The following is a 21,331-nucleotide window of genomic DNA, read 5'->3' on the forward strand; positions in this document are numbered from 1 at the left end:
TAGATACTGGGTCCCATTAACTTTCTCAGACTCTATCCCACCTAGCAGAAATGCTTACAGAAGATCATTCGCTTTCATTGTGTTATCTTACATACATTACGATGAGAATAATGTTAGTATAGAAGCAATCAAAGAGTACTGTTGTAGCTGTACAAATGGTATACGAACAATTGGATATTACCCTCATGCAGCTGCTCTTGTATACTACCTGTCTTACAGTACTCATAAGAAATAATTCGATCCGTAAAAATGCTAACGAAACTATTTGACGTGGAAAATGTTTATCTTATTGCTGATGAAGACAGTCACGAGGATAAGATATCATCTCCACTGTAAATCCTTGGTTGTAAGGAATATTTACACAGTTATGGATACGAGAATAAAACAATTTCTTTCGCATACTTGTTCAAAATACTTACTGCAAAGTGCCATTACTAACCTGCTCCGTGATGAGACGCAGTGACAAACATTTTTCTTAAAAAAATTAAAACTTCTTCGAATCCTATGCATTATTATCATAATCATCACCAGTATTTTATTCGGAAAATTTAACTTTGACTTGTTGATGGAGTAAAAAAATGTTATGACTTATTATTTTAAATATTCTAGCTATCTTGAACCCCCCCCGGGCCAAAACATCAAACTTGTTTTTCGATTAAACTGACCTTCGACACCAAGAAAGTCTGTACATGGATTCAAGATCAGGTCGAGAAATCAATCAACATTATTGTTCTCACCCTTGAAATAAGACATTTCATCAACTCAAAACTCTCATATACAGGGTCGCAAGGCTCGATATCAGGTGAATTAATGTTTGAAAGGCAAATCTCGATATTTTATAGCTATTCAGACAACTTTTTTCAAGACATGATTGAAAATAGTATAAGAATGGCAAACAAGTGCAAACATCGTCATTCTTGACATGGCGCACCATTCACGAAAATTTAAAATAGTCAGTGCAGGTAACATATATCTGAAGCAATGAAATGACAAGTCAAGTTTTCATCACATCGATTAGCTTTCGAAACATATGAATTTTTTTCGGGACCTTGGGAGTGGTCCCTTGCATCTAAATTGATTTACATAAGAGGTATTTTAGTAATGGATGTAGGTAATTTTTTTTGTAAGAATCCGTGAATCGAACCTTAAAATAAAAAATCGGATGCAAAAAATGTAATTTTGGTCCCTCCCTAGAGAGGATGGAGGGGGCTATGGAGTTATGAAACGCTGGACACATGTTTTTATAACCTAAAAAACATTTCTAAACGGACTGTTTAAAAATCTCGAAACAGGGTCATTTAGTCCTTCTCATCCAAGAATACCTTTTAAAAACAGATACCAACTAGTTTACATAGTTTCTCACTATTGGATTCAACGAATGGGAAATCATTTTCTGAAAATGCACTTCTACAGGTACCGTTTGGAGGATCCACGTGGCTTGCGGTATGGTAAATCGCCGCACTGTTCACCGCGCGGTTCCTTGTCTACTGAAATTGCTCAAAGATTATTGAGACGAACTGATTTCCGGGAAAGGAGTATTAGCGATGACACTCAGAGTGAGAGCGGAAGCCCTGAACCGTGTTTTCTTCATCCTGACCACGCCTGGCAAGCCAATTCAAGAAGGGGATCAAGCCAGTCTGAACAGCTCGAAGTTGAGCCTTATGAACTCAGTAAAGATTACAGTAGGTCGCTTCCAGGTAGCCGAAGAAGCAGTTTCCAGAGTCAAGGAGGGACTGACAGCAAACGTAAGTCTTTGTTGCCTTTGGCAGTTTTGTCAGTATCCAGAACTTGATAGAGTCTCATTTTGATTATGTCAGGTGTATAGGTCAGTCAAAAAACCATAGAAACGGGAAAAGTGAAGAAGCTGTAATTTAAAATCATCAACTTGAAAGAGAAACTAATGCTTGATTTTATCGGAATATTATTATCCACTTAGCATGGACGAAAACTGAAAACCATAAATTTACGTCGAAACAGGTTACTGATTAATAATCTGAAACGGAAGGTATCCCCAACGATCGACTTGTGTAACTTTCTTTGTAAGAGAGCTTACATTACATTGCAGCACTTGTTATAAACCAATTCCGTTTTCCAAATTTCCCGGAATAAAGGCTCATTTTATTAGTGAGTGAATTCTGTACAAGTCATGTGATATGAATTTTTGCTAACTGGAGTATGTTTGGAAACAGAACATCTGTTCGATGTATACAACTTGTATGGATTCAAAACGAGTCGTTTAAGTCCAGCCGAATGAAGATAATTCAGTTGTCAATAAAATTAGCTAAAATTGATTAAAATTAGATATATGGTATAGTTTCTTCATTCAAATTAAAACAGAACAGTATGCCAGGTCTGAAAAGTTGTTGAAACTGACTTTTTTCCGAGAAAATTTAATCGTTTTTCGTGCCTCCATATTTAGGGAACATTGTTTGTATCAAATTCAACTTGATTAACTGTACAATCAGTCAAACTTTTTCAGTTTTTATTTTGTAGCTCCTTCGTTTGAACATTATTTCAGCTCAGCTGCACACGTATCTACACCGAAATCCAGCTAATTAATACTTAACGTTGGTCCAAAGTCTTTGAAATTATTTTGAAATGACTTGAAGTCGTTTAAAATAACTTGAAGTCACCTGTGGTCGTACTATGAGTTTTCTTAAATCCATGTAATTTTTGTAATTCTATAAGAATATTTTAAGTCACTGTACTGTACGACCAGCTTCATGAAATTCAATATTCAATCATTTCACTTCTAATTTAGTTAATTGTTTGAATCATGACAAAATCCGGCTTTGAGCAAGTTTTGAATGGAAATTTTTGATATTTGGTACACTTTATAATTGAAAATTTAGTGTTTTTACAAATAAAAGTAGCTCTGTACCATTTGCAGTCATAACCTTGGCTCGCGAAAAGTGAATTTCACCCATAGAGATAATAAAAGATAAGTGAGCAAAACGCAGGATTTAGCATAAGTGGAATTCCTCCAAAAACATGATGATATCATATTAACTAAATCCGATAAAGGTAAACAACGGTCCTTATTGAAAGGAATGACTATCACCATAAATGTCAAAGCTTACTCAATGATATTAGTACATATACGTTATTACCGAAGGATCCTCCTAACACTATAGAAAAAAAGTCAATGATCATATAAATCTTTGGTTGAGTGAAAACTAGATGAATTCCTTTTCAGTAAAGCAATTAAAAACACATCATTCTTTCGCAACTAAAATCTACTTTCAACCAAAAGTTCATAAACCAGACATACCACACAGACCTATAGTTTCTAACATTAACTCACCGACGTAGAAAGTTTCAAAATTTTCAGCTAGTTTTTATCTCATATCAATGGAAAAACGGAAAAACATGTCAAAGACTCCTGGTCATTTGTTAATGAAACTAGAGGGAAAAATATCCCCCCAGACTATTATCTGGTTTCACTTGACGTCGTCTCGCTGCTTACTAATATACCTACAAGCCTTGCGATTTCTATAATAAACAAAAGATGGCCGGACATCATATCTCACACCACTATTAAATAAAGGAATTTACAGAAGCCCTCAAATTATGTCCAGAATCCAGTTATTTTGCTTATGATAATCAATTTTACAAGCAATCTTTCGGGGTTGCTATGGGGTCTCCCATTAGCCCGGTTGTTGCGATTTGGTGATAGAACATCTAAAAGATAAAGTCGCTTATTAATACATAACCTCAATTGATAGGCGTGAGATGACATTCAGTCAAATAACTGATTGGTTTATCTATAAAATATTAGTTATGCATTTAAATTTGAACATTCAAATATTATATCGAATCAGAACATACAATTTATGGGGAAAACATTAATTAGGTAAAATGGTTTTTCTTTATTAGCCCTGAAAATGGTTTGCGGATAGTCCAGCCGAAACGTCGAAAATATTAAACTAATATATTCTGTTGGTTTCACATCGACGAATACCTTGTTTTATTCAAACTACAAAAGGCCATGAAATCGAAAACATAAGTGGTAAGGTCGTGCGGATGAAAAGAAAGAGTAAGTCGAGGTACCCCCATCTATCCTTGTTTGCATACGCATTTACGCATGCGTTACAAGAAAGTCAAAACAATAGGCTATTCGAAGTTAGCGCGCGGCGCAGCACCACTTGCCGCGCGGCAACTTGCCAGCCTCTGATTGTTACAGCGCCATGCCGCGACCATGCGAATGCGTGATTAGGTACTTCTGCTCTACCTCTAGGCAATTGTCCACTCCGCATGCTTGGTAGACAAGGATAGATGGGGGGTAACTCGATTTTCTCTCTCTTTTACTCGGTGAATCGACTGTACCATTCACCTGCCCATTCTATCTGTCATTATCTGTATAGTGTTGACATAACTGATACTAAGTGTGATATCTTGGATCGGAGAGAGGAATCAATACACAGGTTTACGAGAAGACAACTTTATTTCAACTGACTGACTACCACACTCTTCGGCTCTCGTACTCTCTTCTCCCACTCACTCTCGTACATATACATCTCTACGTATATAGGTATAACGCGTGCCCGTATATACATCCCTAATCTCCGCGGTACAATACGCACACGTCGTACATACACCACACTAAGGTGATGAAAAAACCGGTACATCCACCTTACTTAAGTTCATTTGAAATCATTTTAATGCCCTTATCAATCTCAGGTGGCAGCACTGGCGAAGCTGACGTTCCAGTCGCCGTTTACAATCGGGACCGCCGACGCAGTTCATGTGCAAGGGTGATGCGAGATCCTGATGAGGTATTGAGATCTTTAAAAGCTGTTAAAGGAGAGCTGGGTCGAACCATGAGTCTGTCGTCGGAGAAAAGGCGAGGCAGTCGTGAGTATAGACAATAGAATGATGAAATTAATTACAAAAAGATGAATATTTTCATTATTATCCGTTTGACTGTTGCATAGTTATTTTCACCAATTGCTTTGACTTTTTACTTCTGTTATTTTTTTATACATTCTTGTCATACGTTTACGTGATATCTTCTACATGTCCTGTTATACTTGTCACGAGGCAATTACGTATCACATGTATTGCTTACATCTTATCGCGGTCTCTCTTCTTGATTTCTCCCTCTCCTTGTCCCTCTCCCTCTCCTTATTCCTCTCTAACTCCTACTCCCTTATAATTCTCATACTTCAGATGCTGTCTACAAATGTACTGAAATTTTGCTCTCTAGCATTGCTTGGGCATATTAAATAATCAATTAATCAATCAATCCCTCGCCCTCTCCTTCTTTGTGTATCTTTGGACCGACTGACCGACTAATCAACCGAATATTATTTGTTACTGTATCTTTTTCAAGTTTATTACTTACTATTTCCCTATTTCTCTGTTACTTCGTCCTGTATTAGGACGTTCATCAATCAATTGTTGATAACTCATTTCAATAATTCACATCAGATATTGACAATTTTTGTCGGTGTTTGCATATTAAGATATCTTGGAATAGTCACTAGCCATTCTCTCCATGGTTTCCGGAACCGGAAATTGGACTAAAAATCTTTTATTGGATTAAGAGTGCATTGACTCGATCACGCGTAGCACTACAGTAATATTGTCTGCGAACTATAGAAACAATCCGCTTAACCGACTTCCCTGGATACTTTTTTTTAATTTTATACGTACAGTGTGAATTGCTAACAATAGAATACTCCGTCATATGCTGTAGTTTCATATGCACGCGCTACAATCTAAAACGAGTTGTTTGCTAGGGCGACCAACTGTCATAAATTTAGATGACAGCTCGCCACGATGTATGTAACCTCCAAAATTTTGACATCTGTCAGTATGGAACACAACTGCCAGTGGCAACTGTCACAATTGTTGAGGTAACGTTCGTGGTGGTTGGTCACGCTGACAACCAGTGATCTCAAATTGTAGTGCATGCGCTGTAACAAATTTCTTATAACTGTATTAATTGTAATAAAAATATAAATACTTGCATAAATATTCAATAGGATGATTGGTCAGCTGTTGGAATTCTCTTTGTTTGAAAAATTGGCTAAACAATCGGTAACAAGAATGGACAGTTGTCAATCAACGAAATATTATTACAAATTACATTGATATATGAATTTAAAATTTTGGACGGTTAACAATGAATCGTATACGCTTATCTTTTAGAAGCATTGTATGTAGCAGCAGAATTATTTTGAATTTGGTATGAGTCGTCAGTATTTTTAATCGTACCAGTCCTTTTGATTTATTGTCACAAAGATAACATCAAATTTTCCGAACAGGGTTCGAACAGGCAACGTGATAAATGAATAAAATACATATCAAATAGTACGATTGAGTTTTATGCTAGCTACTTAACATGATTTATAATATTCAAAACACGCTGATCAATGGATTGACACGCTGCTAGCGCAGCTTCATTCGTCACGTTGCACTTGAGCGCTGTATGTCCAACTGTGACTACAATACTCAAATTCTTAGAGTGCGTTAAATTATAATAAACTACGTACAATTATATCGCAAGAAATTCACACTGTATATCACTGTGCTGTTGCTCTGTATACGTATCTCGTCGGAAGAATGTCACTATATGCATGTATCTACCATTAACACGCGTTACTAAACGTTGAGCAATCAAAAGAATTCAACTGCGAAATTATTATGAAGGTGTGATGATGACAATTTCTATTAACAATATGTGAAAAATTCGCCTACATAGTTAAATGCTATTTGCTAACTGAACCCAGGCAAAAAAAAAAAAAAAACAAAATGAAAACTCAGAGCGAAAGAAAGAAGGTAAGGTAAGACTTGACGCTGGAAGTAGCTTGAGTAAATGACCTGACACTCTCGATAAAGCCAACTTGTCGCTTTCGAGCATACTCACGTTGTAACTAAAAATGATGAATAGTTAACGAGTGTAAGGATGGAATCTTGGATAACACATCTTATGAAGGGTCTAGCCGGATAAGAATGGTGAATCTGCCCCCACCAAATTTTGTGGCACCGATTTTTTCCCAAGTTCCTAACCCAAAAAAAAAATGTTGTGCAAAATTACAGCTTTCTACATCGATTCCGAGGGGTTTTTCTGACGAAAAAACGTGTTTTTTCGATTTTTGTGGTTATTGAATACTAACAGGCGACCGAAAAATCTGAAACAATTCTGAAAAATCAGAAACATGTTAACATTTATGGAAAAAATATATGCAACTTTTTTTCATGCTGAAGCCTATTATTAATCATCGAATCTTCCTTTAAAAAATGTATTTTGTAGTGCATATATTTTGCTACTATTATGACAAAAATTGACGTGATTCTACTATTAATTCCCTGAAAATTAAACAAAAAAGGCTCAAAATTCGGCCTGCAACACATTGAAAAAAAATAATACGACAAAATTTCACATTTTTTTATGAGAATCCATACATAAATCATTCTTTAGGTTTGATTGTTGGGTTATCATGGTTAGAGTAGTTGTGAGACATAACAAACAGATGTAATCAGTAGGATTTTATTGCTAATTTGAGTTTATTAATAAATGTTATTAGTATAATAAGTGTAATTTGAGTTTCCATAAATGTCATTGATCAAGCATTAACTCCTAGTATTTATATTGCTACATATTTAATCTTCATCGCTATCACTGTTGATGACAGCATTGACCTCTTCTACATCAAAGAGTCCTGTGAGGATTTCAGCTGGTCTTATAATTTTCGATAGATATCGCGCATTAGATAGATGATAAACGATTGCAGCAATGTGTGAACAGCAACGAACGGTTCGTTTGCCATTTGGACAATCACAAACGTAACGGCGAATTCCAGAAGATCCTTGGGAATCACGAGTATAATCAATGTAGTATCTATAAGTTTTTCTATTAATGTGTCTCGACCTCACAAGAACTTGAACGATTGCGTGATTTGCATCTTCTAATGTCTTCAAATAATTGAGTGCAATATTTGCATCCTCGTCCATTATTTCAGCAAGGTAAGATACTGCTTGAGATAGCTAGTATGAACCAGTAAAGAGTATATTCAATTCCTTTTCGGTCAGCTCCGGGAAATCAAGCAAATCAGCTGATGCTCATTGTTGAAATTGCGTTTTTTCGGCAATTCAAACGCTCCAACTCCGCCTCTTCTACCAATGAATTCTCGCTATTACGCCTAGACTTCATCTGCTCAATAATATCATCCCTAATGCCAACATCAGAATTCAACCTCTTTCTAAAGATGTTATTCAGATAGCAAGCAATCCTGAAGAGTGATTGAACCTTTGGGAGAAGTTTATTATCTAAAGAGTGATGAAGTAGCTTATATTTCTAGCCACGGATACCGTGAACTGCTTCGACCAACCAACGAACTTTTGTAACCCATCGAGAGTTGTTCGACTCTTCAGTTGTGAGCTGACTACGTTGTTTTAATGCTGGCATGAGTACTTTATATTTTCTCCTTTCTAATTGCTGCAGCACATCTCGGAATCCTCGATCAACTACGCAAATGTCACCTGGCCTCATGATTCGTTGGAGACCATTTGGATTGTCTAGCAGTATTCTCATTATTTTGGCATCGTTTTCAGTAGCGTAAAAAGGCCCCTCCATCTCAACAATGTACCCATTCGTCGTGAAAATAGTAAAAGGTTTACATATTGGGACCTTTCTCTGTCCAGAATACGATTTTCGTTGACAGTTGTTGTTCGTACTCTTCTGATGCCGAATGTAAGTTCCATCAAATATCAGCACTAATTGGTCCTCGAGCTCATACAGTTTCTTCACTGTATCCGAAGTTTGATTTTCCACAAGATCATCCCTTGATTTGCTAAAATATCCAAAACCCTCTGGTAAAATATCTTTCTCAAAAGAGTTCACAACTTCTGCACAATAACCTGAAACTTGCTGGTCACGATCAAGCCCTAGTACAGATGCAATTATACTATTCGAATTCCCAGTCCTCATTTTGAAAAGAAACACTACCACTGCTTGCAAAATGTGACGGGTCTTGGAATTCCTCATCGATTTCATTTTCCCAGACAGCTCATTCAGATTTGCGTAACTGAGCCCAGTCAATGCTTCCAGACGTTGATCAGATAGAGTACCATCCCTAATTTGATGCTTCAATTCTTGGCCATTCGACAAGTCATTCAGGAAAAACGTCAAGTCTGATACTTCAATCATAATGTTACCAGCATGTATTTTCAACGTAGCTGGGTCATCTGAATAGAATTTGTTTTTTATCAGATGAGTTGGGCAACAACGATTTCCTTTAGGAATGAAGATCTTTCTTTTCTGGAATGCTTGCAATCGAGCTTCAGAAGTGACAGTGACGATTGGTGATGATGAGTAACAAAGAAAGCAGTATTTGTGAGTTGACACTACCCGTGGAAAAGGCATTTCTACCAACTCGACATTGACTGGCTCCTGCACTACAAATGATGGGTTGCCAGTAGACGATTGTGATGGAGTGTCTGTGGAACTTTGTAAAGGTATCACTGTAGAAGATTGTTGTGAAGAAGTCCTTTGAGATGAGTGTAAAGAAAGTGAATATGTCTGCGTTAGCAACTCATAGAGGTCTGAATCTTCATCATCAACTTCTGGCATAGAACATTGGCGAGATCCACCAAACTCTGTTGCACGTTGTGGTCCAGATTCTCTTGAGCCAGATGTCGATAATGATTCGGTGCTATTTCCATTACTTTTGCTCTATGGAATCAACCTGCAATGATTGCAGAGAATATCCCCAAGTTTCAAGACCGCCTATTCTCACAGAGTATTCTGAACATTCGCCATAATCGTTTATTCTTTTTCGCTGCCCCTTCTATGCTCTAAGCATACGAGAACAGTATGCATATCTCGTCGGATCTGTTGTTGAATCCGAGCTTACCTGAGGCGTTGACATGGTGTATTACTGATGTTGATCAATCGCTCATAAGTTATTCTGAAACCAATAACTTAAAATTAAGATGTTGTGTGGGTGCGTAACTTCTGGTATGAAAATCTAGTTTTCACTGCGAGAACCATGCTTAATGATGGACGAAACATTGATAAAATTCTTACTGACAGCACGGCTATTTTTGTTTCATTCTTTGTCCCGAGTATCGTATAGAATGGATAGAAATTCATACATTTGTAGCTAAGCACTGACTAGGACTTGCACTGAATATTCTCACTGAGCAGATCGTAGTTGACGAGTTGAAATCGTGAAGTGAAATGACTAAGCAGGCACATGAGCGCTCCGCTTATATGTTTTTATTTACGTTCGGAAACATATGCGGCGTTTCGCTGAGTGGTGGGGGACGCACAACACGGCGTAACACAAGTCCTCTGCGTCTCACGCTCACCCGTTACGTCGAGAAGGTTCGCGCGCCTCGTTTTCGCTGTTTGGGGAATAGAATTTTCGTGCGTTCAGTTGCGTGCTGTAGCCCGAAAAGTCGATGCGCGTGCCGTGCGTGCACCACACATTCGATTACGACGTGTGTCAGCTCAGTTGTATAGGATGAGACAAATGATTCACTCTGTCACGATGGAGAAATAAAGAAATAAGTAGGAAAATGGGCCCGGTGTCCGAAGTATCTAGATCGATTTCGAGGTTCAATGCCGTTCAATACATTCACACAAGCGGCGCCACTTGAGCTGTGCAGCTTACCGACAGCTCTGATGATTTTATCATCCATGTTATTGTCAAAAATTGGACAAACTCCATTTCGACCTTGTTAATCGACATCGAAAATTCCAACATATCCAACATAAGCGTAAAAATCATATTGTATACATCTGTTTGTCATGTCTCACAACTACTCCAGCCATGATCACCTGATAATTTAACCCAAAGAATGATTTATGTATGGATTCTCATAAAAAAATGTGAAATTTTGTCGTATTATTTTTTTTCAATGTGTTGCAGGCCGAATTTTGAGCCTTTTTTGTTTAATTTTCAGGGAATTAATAGTAGAATCACGTCAATTTTTGTCATAATAGTAGCAAAATATATGCACTACAAAATACATTTTTTAAAGGAAGATTCGATGATTAATAATAGGCTTCAGCATGAAAAAAAGTTGCATATATTTTTTCCATAAATGTTAACATGTTTCTGATTTTTCAGAATTGTTTCAGATTTTTCGGTCGCCTCTTAGTATTTAATGACTGCAAAAATCGAAAAAACACGTTTTTTCGTCAGAAAAACCCCTCGGAATCGATGTAGAAAGCTGTAATTTTGCACAACATTTTTTTTTTGGGTTAGGAACTTGGGAAAAAATCGGTGCCACAAAATTCGGTGGGGGCAGATTCACCATTCTTATTCGGCTAGACCCTTTAGAGATTGAATCACATTCCATGCGCAGCAGTAATAAATTGGAAACGTGAGCGTGACTCCACCTAGTTTATTACTCCGAACTGGAACCGTGTGTTACTGTTTTTTGCCATTGCAAGGAATAGAATAAATGTTCAGCGTGTGTTTTTCTACTGACGTGTCAATCGTACAAGAAAAAGAGTCAAAAAGATCATGCAATTTCATCAATTTTCATAAAATTACACTACATCGTGGAAATTTATAGTTCACTGTGAAATTACGCAGTTCGCAAATCAACTTGACACGGTATATTATACGTCGTGTCATTGTGTGTCCCCTATCATCTTTCTCCTTACGTGTTGTCTATAATTATTGCTTCTTTACAACTGTGTCATTATAGTACGCATTTATACGTTCTTATGCACAATCACTACTGTCCATTAACTATCAATACATCACTGCCTACTTCTTGTCTTGTTATCGATCAAGATCGTCGATTACTGTTTTTATTATGTCGATTGTATGTGTGTTTGGAATTGTACATTAATTTTGTGTGTATAATGCTTTTTCTGCAAAACAATAATGATCATCGTTCATGACTTCTTATATATTGACGAAACTCGAAACAAAATACAACCGTAAACCCATAACATTTGCTCGATTGAATCGCACCGTTCAAACCCCTGCTATCTCTGTCAATTCGAATACAACCACCTATGCTGGACCGCCACGACCGGCATCCAACAACTAGAGTGCGTTGTACCAACCGTTACAGTGTGGCAGTGTGAACCTGTATCACCGAGGACAGCTAAGTCATCCTTCTGTAGTGCATTTACGCACTCGACACCACTGCGATAATTTATGCAACGCACTATCAACCATCAATAGGGGGCTCTGGTAAGATTTATTCTCTCTCTCTCTCTCTCTCTACCCTGCTCTTCTATTCTCTTTTCTTCTCTTGTTCTTTCAATATCCGACTAACTCAATTCAGCTTTCTGTCGTTCTGCTGTATCGTAGAATCAATTTTCACCGTCCGTCGATCCACCCATGTCACTCCCGCATCCGTTTTCTCCTATCATCGACATAATACATTTGCAACGTTACGACTCATTTAAAGACCCCACCTAATCCCGACAAGTTGATTTCACGTGTCGACTCAATGTACCATGAATAGCTTATCGGAAATATGAAACTCAGAATTATTTATGTATTCTGTTTCCAAGTGCTTTAATATATAAAATTTTACATTAGATCTAGAATATGCAAACCAAAACTTTAATTCAATGAGAAATACATTTGTGTCTACCTTCACTAGTATTTGCTTTGTACGTCGTTCTTAAGTGAATATTGTACTTTCGTCTAATACAGCAAAGCGTATTGTGCTCTGGTAATTTATTTTTGTTTTTTTCACGTATTTGAATCTCTTCAAACCTTATTATGTTATAGGATTGATGATCCTGCTTGTGGGTTGACTAAAAAAAGTTTAGAAAATTAACGGAAACACTACATTATTTACAGCTATTTTTCACTGGATTTGAAGTAACAATGCGCTACTACACTGAATCAAATATTTTTGGGGTTTTGCCATCAATTTTCTTAACTTCTTCCAGTTAATCCACGAGCTCAATCGTAAATCTTATCATTTCCCAAAGTATTAGAGAGATTTTATTACTCAGAAAAAAAAAGAATTGTAAAATACGATTTCCTGTATTTGATAAAGGTCTGACATTCCCTTGACCGAAGTGGCATTCTACAAGCAGCGCTCATAGTCCTAGTCAGAATTAACATATTTAAATGTATCGAAGTTGTCACGAGCGGTGCCACTTGTAGTAATTCATATAGCGATTATAAGGAAAGCGTACCTAAGATGTACCGCATCGATTATCTACGATTTGCGGTGTGGTGTGGTACATTAAAAAATATTGCACATGTATTTCTTTCCGTGCGGATTTGATCCTTTAATGGGTAAGACTGCCTCTAAAGTTCACCTCAAACAAATAATGAATGCAACCCCTAAGGGTAAGAAAACTGCGAACATTATCATCTGCTGAGAGTGAATACGTTACGTCCAATTGATTGTATCGTAAAACGACTTTTTCCGCAAAACTTCTAGGACAGTTTCGTCCATTCAACGGCTCAATTAGCACGAGCATGAAAATTGGTATTGAATTAGTTTTTGATGAACAGCATATGACAGAATGCAGGTAATCGGTCAAGTACACCCTGGGTACTTTCCGGGTAAGTTAGGCAAGATCGGCAGATCAGTGCATATCTACATCAGCACTAGACTTCAGCAACTTTCTTGGAGAAGCCTTTGCCTTGTCTTCTTGATATCTTTAATCTATATGGCTTTTGGTATTAGACATGTCATCAATAAAAAAACAGTGTCTCAATCACTCTCGATGCAAAAGAAAATATGTATGCTGAACATTGGGCTAGATCCTGTTTCTTCATTGATTAACTTCTGTAATTTACGAACCGGTATATTTTATAACAAGTGATGAAAGTGAGTTTTCTGACACCTGTAAAGTTTGCAGCATAAGCCGCAAAGGCGATTTTGCGTTCAGAAGAATACAAAGTTGGTGGCATCAGCCAAAGACGAGTGCTACGTTCGCATGAGTACTAGTGTGAATGCAGCATGAGCCAAGGCAAGCGCTGTGAATACACGCTATTTTTCTAAACACTGTGACGTGGATTTTTCCCGTACCTCGATCACTCGAAGGAAATGACCTAGCACTTACTGCGTGCACAAGAATTCGGCGTCCCGCGATGTAAGCTGGATCTTAAACAATATCGCGAAATTCTGTTGGGCGCCTGGCGTGATTAACACGCCTCAAAATCGTTAATTCGCTAGACCTCAGCAATCAACTCGGTAGCTCAGTACCGCGGAGAGGGGAGCGGTAATTTTTGGGGAGAGAGAGCGAGACCTCCGACACCAACACGTTATTTACCAAATTACAATAAAATAAAATCATATATTTCACGACAACGCTGATATCAACAAAAGAAAAAATAATTCAAAATTCGCTTTTCGCGATTCAAAATCAAATACTTAGATCTCACAAAAAAAAACTAAATCTAGAAGACCTCTAAGCCTACGTGTGCTAGTCGCTGCTTTAGTAATAAACAATAACTCAAAAACCAAAAACGGAATCCGACCCGACGCGCTAACCACGATCGTCCTCAACTACATACAGCGCTAATCGCCCAACTATAATGCTACCTCACAAGGGCAATAACTAAAACCAAACTTTATTCGACGCGCTAATCGCACCTCTAGCTTTTATTCGTAATTACGTCTGTCTCCACGGTAATCGTATAACTTTTATCGCAACGCATCCGAACTCAATCCGTACTCGCCGTTCCCTGAAAGTTCACAAATCGCCCCGCTAACCCGAGCGTTCACGCACAAGAATACGCGACCTACGCTAGAGGTGACACTTTTACCCAAGCTGACTCGACTCGACCCGGTACAGCGGAATTTGGCTACACTCAATTTAAAACAAGAGTGACTCGACTCAAAACCGTGACTCGACTTTATACCATAAACAAACCAAATGTTACTCCCAGCGTTCTCGCGAGAACTCAGGCTACGGCCATCAAACAAGGAGATCGGCAAACAAATTTCGAGTGCCACTCTAACTCAACAAAGAATTGGCCAACCGTTGACCGGTGCGCCGAGCTAAATTGCACTCGAAATGAGCTCGCAAAGACTTAATAGCACTTAACGATTCGTAACCACACCAAGAATTCGTCAACTCCCGTTTCGGCCATGGCACACACAACTCAATAACGTTTCTTTATTTTCTGCAAATTTAACTACCTCGGACTGTCGCCAGGACTCAAGTGACGAGCTCCACTAATCGGAGCTGCAATTCGACCATGCCTCGAACATAGGCGCTATCCGTCGTCAAAATTCTTCCGCTCTAATTGGTGTTCTCGTTACGAAATTCTTATAGGCTAACTTATCGCTATCGTTGGCTCCCGCTGCTGCGGGGTGCTGATTGGCGGTCCAGTCGCCGGTATCCCGTAGTTCGACAGTGGCGTGGTGATTACTTCGCGAGGTTGCGTAACGTCAGCGTGGTGAGGGGAGGCTACGGCTCGCCGGCCACCAACGGGAGTCTCTTCCGCCTTGGGTTCCCTCGCGGCAGAGCTCTACGTTGACGCTCTCTCCGTAGCCTCGCGTGAGGCCGTCCTTTCGTCGCGACCCGTCGTGACTGTGGTTTTATCATGCTTTCGAATTTGCCGCCGTTCCCGTGTATGATGCCGCATCTGCTCGAAACAAAAAAAAAAATAAAAAAAATCCTGAAAAATCATCCTCGCCAGACCGAAAATTGTCCCCCCTCAGAGTATCGGATGCGTGACCTTTGTCCTGGCATTCTTTTTCGAAAGGATTAGCAGTCTGATCCGCGGGATCCCTAATTTCGAGTCTCATCTAGGGTTCGGGGAGCCGTTTGGAACGCGCACCCGAAATGCCACGTTACAGTGCATACGTGTTTGTTATGTATCAAGTACAAGCTTTGAAATATACTTTATTGTAATTATACCGGTAATCGAGTGAGGTACCGGACCTTCTTCACCTCGAACCGTAACTCTACCTTTCCGATTATTCTGCTCGTCAGTTGCAGCGGTGTGTGAAAATTTAAGTATGATATATTTTTACTATTTGAAAATTGTAGCGGACATCCGCCCCCAGAAAGCCAGCGAAGAATTTCTCACAATATTTCCTTTTCTCTATTTCTGTCTTTTTACAATTATTGTTCTTTGCAGTTAATTTTCGAGTGTCTAGGCTTCGCCTCGCTAGCTGCGAGCCAAGGGTTTGACCGCGCCGGGAATTTCCCTACATGTGGCATTTATGGCGCGACGCGACCCATGGCCTCGACTCGAGGGCGAGCCTGCACTTTTTCACATCTTTCCCCAGTCTTCGCCACGCTCTTCGCGCATACGTATCTATTAATTAGTTTCGTTCTTTCGCTACCTTTCGCATTTCTACTACGTCATCCTAATTTCTGTAACCCGATTTTTTTTCGTTCTAAACAAGTTGTTAATCCCATATTACTTTATACCATAATTTCTGGCGTCTTCCATTTACTAACCTCTGGACAGCGCCACAAAAATTAATTGTTATAAATTTCGCGGGAAAAAGAAGTTTTCGTAATACAAAGGCCAAAATGATGAAAATATTATTCATTTTCTCAGTTGATTGACTGCTCCGACTGACAAGGCACATAATAGTTTACAGGGTGGATATGTGTGCGTGAGACAGAGGACCAACGATAATATGAGTAAGATTGCTTCAGTGTACGCTTCGGCGCTTCGCGAGCAGTAGTATTGATACGTGCTTGTATCCTTGTACTATTGTTCAATACATGCTATTCAATAAAGTATTCAACCTGGTATTAGCCGGTATTCATGGTATTTACTCTATTTACTTCACGACCCCACAGTTTTGACGCCAGTATATGATATTTTCATTTAGTCCTGAATCCTGCGATGGCTAAATTTTAAACACTTACCTTAAACCTGAATCCAGACAATTGCACAGTACTGATTCTGTCAGAGACATCCATAAATGCGAGAACTTGCGAACTGAAATAGATGAGAAGGAATACTTTATTCCATGATTCAGTAATCTAGGTGAAGGTCTGGGAAAATGAGTTTTTCAAGGTTTAAACGCATATACTCAACGTCAAATAATGTGAAATTCTGAGTTGTGTTATATGAATGCTTTTATTATTATTGGATTATTGGGATTCCAGTGACTGGGGATTGAATAAACGACTTACCTCTACTAATCACACTCTATAAACTTATTTATTTGACTCTCTTTTACTCTCTCTCTCTCTCTCTCTACACTCTATTGGACTCTTGTTAACTTATTCATATCACAGTTTATTTTGTACTCTCTTATGTTTCTCTGAAAATCCGTGACACACGATGCGTTGACTTTGGCGTCACATACACAAGAGCTCACTGCTTGATGTGGCGAGCAGTAGCACGGGGTCGAGCCATCCGGGGAACGGCGGAATGAAAAGGTGGGCGAGCGGCGCCGGCGATGCTACCAACCCGACAATTATGATATACATAAGTGACGAGTAATAATCTTCTAAATTAAAGTATGCTCATCGATGCAATTTCACAATTACTTCGGTTTTTTCTAGTTAGTAATTCAATTATAGTTACGAGAATCCAGAAAACGCTTATCGCCACCGACAGGAACGTAACGAAATAACTCATTGTCAGTATCGCCATTAGTGACATTTTTAAAATTCACATTCCTAAATCCTGCTGCCATCTCAAAGTATTCAAGTATCTCAAAATGTTCCTAGCGTTTCCATCACATATTCCCAGCACCTTATTGAGAATATATTTATTCTTGTTGCAACGTCTTATCACAACGTCATCAATTACATGTACATGTAGTGTAAAGTGTTCAGCTGATCAACCGCAAGACGCATTGCCAGAATTCACAAAGAAGACAGGTGCATGGAGTAGCGTAGAAGCACCGGACTAGAAAAGGATTAACGAGATAATTGTTTAGCAGCGACGCGTGACCAGCGTAACGTCACACTTGGGTAATAACATAGATCTACATAGATAGACTGCGCGCTCCGTGTTAAGGCAGAGAGATCAACAGCTGCAGGCATTCTCTTTCACTCTAATAGGTGACTTGGCATGAAAAACACAGAAACTTATAAAGTTGTAACCTATAGTCCGCATGCACGAAAAATCTTACAAGCAGCAGAGAGCTGTCCGAATATGGCGAACGTGAGACGTGATGAAGAATAACAACAAAATTGCACTAATGCCAATACCTAGAGAGAGATATGTTAGGCGCTATAGGCATTCAAATCGGTGTTGAAACGTGTGATAATCAACTCGTGTTTGGCATTGGCGATGACTCGACAACAATCTTCAACGAAGCCCAGCATATAATTCAATGGTAGAACAACGTCGAAATTTCCAGAAGCATCAGGTAGTTCGGTATCACTGTCACGTGCGGAGCGGTCTCGCACGCGACGGCTTCAACCCTCTAGATCTCACTGAGGTTTATATTTAATTTTTTGGTGGGTTGGTAGGTGAACGTCCTCTACAGGGCGTTCCCTGGGAAACGGTTTGGAAGATTTCAATGATATTGCACCAATATTTTGAAGGAAGCAAAGTAAAAAAATGTTTAATGAATCAAAACTAAAAGCAGCAAAGGTTCTAAACAAGGAAGCTTACAATATGTTCTTATACTACTCACGTTCTCTCTCTCTCGCACTTACTCTTCGGTGGTTCAGCTCCGAATTCGCAGAACGGCTCACGCTTCCACACTCACATTCAATTAAGACTACACAACTTGATTAAGTTCGTGGCACAGCTTCCTACACTTAAAGTCTAACTTCGAAGGCTAACGTCGCGACGCGAGACGCTTGGATCACCGCGTGTAGATTTAAAGGAATGCTCTCTCTAATCGTCGGAAACCCAAGACTTATAACTCTATACTCGACAGCTTTGAAGGAGCCTGTTTCCGTTGACGTTGGTTTGATCCTGTCTCTAACGGGACTGCCTTCGCTCGCTCGTCCGACACCCCTTGGAACGTCGGGCGGCGAGCGAGTTTCCGCTGAATTTACAATTCGATGTTTTCGCTAAATACACAGTTCCAGACAAAGGCTCGCCTCGCGACAGTCATCCTCGAAGCGCGTGATTTCGCGCTCGCCTCATCCCGGTGTTGATTACACCCGGGATCTGGCGGGCGCGAAGACGCTGACGTGGCTGGCTGTCCAACTACGCCGTTGCGCTTGGCTACTCCACGAACTGGTTATAATAAAATATTTTGTATAGACTAACTAAAACTATGCTTCCTTGTTTCTAGAAATAATAATATATAAAATAATAATCGATATAATCGGTAATATATTACAGTTTTGAGTAAATATGCGGCGCTCGTGACATCACCACTCAACCAGTATTCTCCAGACTGTATTGTTGACCCGGAATTAGGGATAAGTGGCCCTTCATAACGCTGGTGATACGAACATTTTTATTCCGATCAATCTCGACACCGTTCAACTCGTGGTAAACTTCTTCAAACAAATGGCAAACAGCTTTATTCATCAATTTCGTAGTCGTGACCGCAATCACACCATCATGCTTCATAATTTTTCCGTGAATGTGGAGAGAGCTTTTACTGGGCAGTAAGCACAAGTCTTGATGTTGAACAACAATATGGATTTCATCGTTGTTCTGGAAGGTGGATGATGCAAACGGCTGATGAGCATGAATCTCAGAGTGCGCAATCGATTCGTCGAATACCACAGGTTTCTGCATTCTTATTATTTCCTCCATGGTAACACGCACAGGATACAGCGAACACGAATTCTTATTTTCCAAAATTTGCACAAAATCGAAGACATAGGCTCTGGAGAAACCGAACGTTTACAGGCGTCAGCCTCGTGGGGGATGTAAGCGTCGTCATAGGTGCTGGGCGACTGATGATTTTTGACCATGACGTCTCACTTTCATGACTTTTGCCCAACTTTTTTGTCTCAATTGCGATTCCCATTATTTTAGTGATTTCACGTGTAAACGCACAGTTATTGTTTTGCCACGAAAATTAATCAGCTCGTCGTCTTGATCGACTATTCTTAGCTGCAAATGATCTACCGACTGTGAGGCGATTGGTAGGTAAATGACGTTGGCAGGCACTTCGACAATCTTATATTCTGATGGAACGGTTGGGAAAAATTCGTAAATCGTGTGAGCTCGACGCTCGTTCATGTATGCCCCTGTGGTTATGTTACGCTCAACGCGTGAAGTAATAACCTTCGGTACGGCCACCGGTAATTCTGAGTTATCAGTAACATCTCGTGCTAGCTCAGCCACTTTGAATCCCAATAATCGGCCGATGGAATCTTTCGGTTTGAAGTCTACTACTTGATTGCACGTGACTTCACTGTTCAGCTCATTGTTATTAGCTCTCAGACTGAGGGTGATGTCGGAGAGTAGCTCCTTACGCAGAAAATTTTCAATGTCCTCAATTTCATAGCTTCCCGTGGGTATCGTGATGACCTCTCTGTTGTTGTCCGCTCGTTACAGGTGAAATTTATTGAACGTCTCACGGATATTGGGTATTGAATTGAGTGTCAGGAACTCGACGAGTCCGAGAACAGTTTTTCTCCGGTGATAACTCGATTGGGGGGAAATATTGAGCCTCCAGCAAGAAGGATGTGTCTGACAGTGTTAACGTCAACGATTCCGACATGACTAATGCTCGCTCATGTGACACTTGTCTTTTTATAACTGTCCGCTGAGAAATTTAAGACACAAGTGGCTGCAAATCACTATATCATATTATGATGCCGCTTATCAATGTATTTAACGCTACCAACACCGAGATACTTCATCAAATCCTTAAGCGGTTTCAAATCACCGAAAATATCGAAATACACAACGTGGTCACCATTTTTCTTGTACGCAACCCAATGTGTCCCTGGACCGTTTTTATCGTCAAGATTAATAATCGCAGATTCTCGCATATTTGGTCCTGATTTCAGTAGATCATTCTGCATGAAAACGCCACAAAGATGTCAAATTTTCACATTTTTAACATATTTGCGAAAATCAATGCTGGTGAGAGCTCGGAGTGGTAGCTTTGCCAGTTTTCTGCTGGTCGTAAATACAGACCCATGCCGCTGCGGTAGGGATTTAGGTATAATCCCTTGCCTCGCGCAATTGCCTCCATTGTTGCATTGTGCCATTTGCTTTCATTCGAGCGATGTTTGTTGACGCTAGCTTCGTCAACCGCTTTAGCTATACCCGCAACACCACCCGCTAGAGCCCCAGTAGCGCTTAGACCGCACAGTGCGGCCAAAGGCCCCTTTATGCGGCCAAAAGTCGAAAAATGTAGAGAATGATCCACAAATTGGTATATCAGGGTTTTTGGGGTCACCGATTATGAATTCATCATCAGAATTAGCAAATTCAAGATGGCCGACCTAGTATGGCGTCATATCGTACAAAAAAAATTATAAAAAATTAAATGAATTCGGCGATTGATTAAAAGTCTTTGTTTTGAGATT

The 21,331-nt window shown here is 39.4% G+C and overlaps 1 protein-coding gene across 1 annotated transcript in view; it reads left to right on the top strand.

Annotated features, from left to right (window-relative positions):
- The window catches only part of Fife (regulating synaptic membrane exocytosis protein fife), a 2,091,151-nt gene that overhangs the window by 1,937,185 nt on the left and 132,635 nt on the right, over positions 1-21,331 (top strand). The window contains exons 18-19 of the mRNA XM_069137999.1: positions 1,414-1,745; positions 4,681-4,854. Of these exons, the coding sequence (XP_068994100.1) occupies positions 1,414-1,745; positions 4,681-4,854 (506 nt within the window). The remainder of the gene's footprint in view (positions 1-1,413; positions 1,746-4,680; positions 4,855-21,331) is intronic.

This window comes from Neodiprion pinetum, chromosome 7 (assembly GCF_021155775.2).
Source record: "Neodiprion pinetum isolate iyNeoPine1 chromosome 7, iyNeoPine1.2, whole genome shotgun sequence".
Classification (NCBI taxonomy): Eukaryota; Metazoa; Arthropoda; class Insecta; order Hymenoptera; family Diprionidae; genus Neodiprion; species Neodiprion pinetum.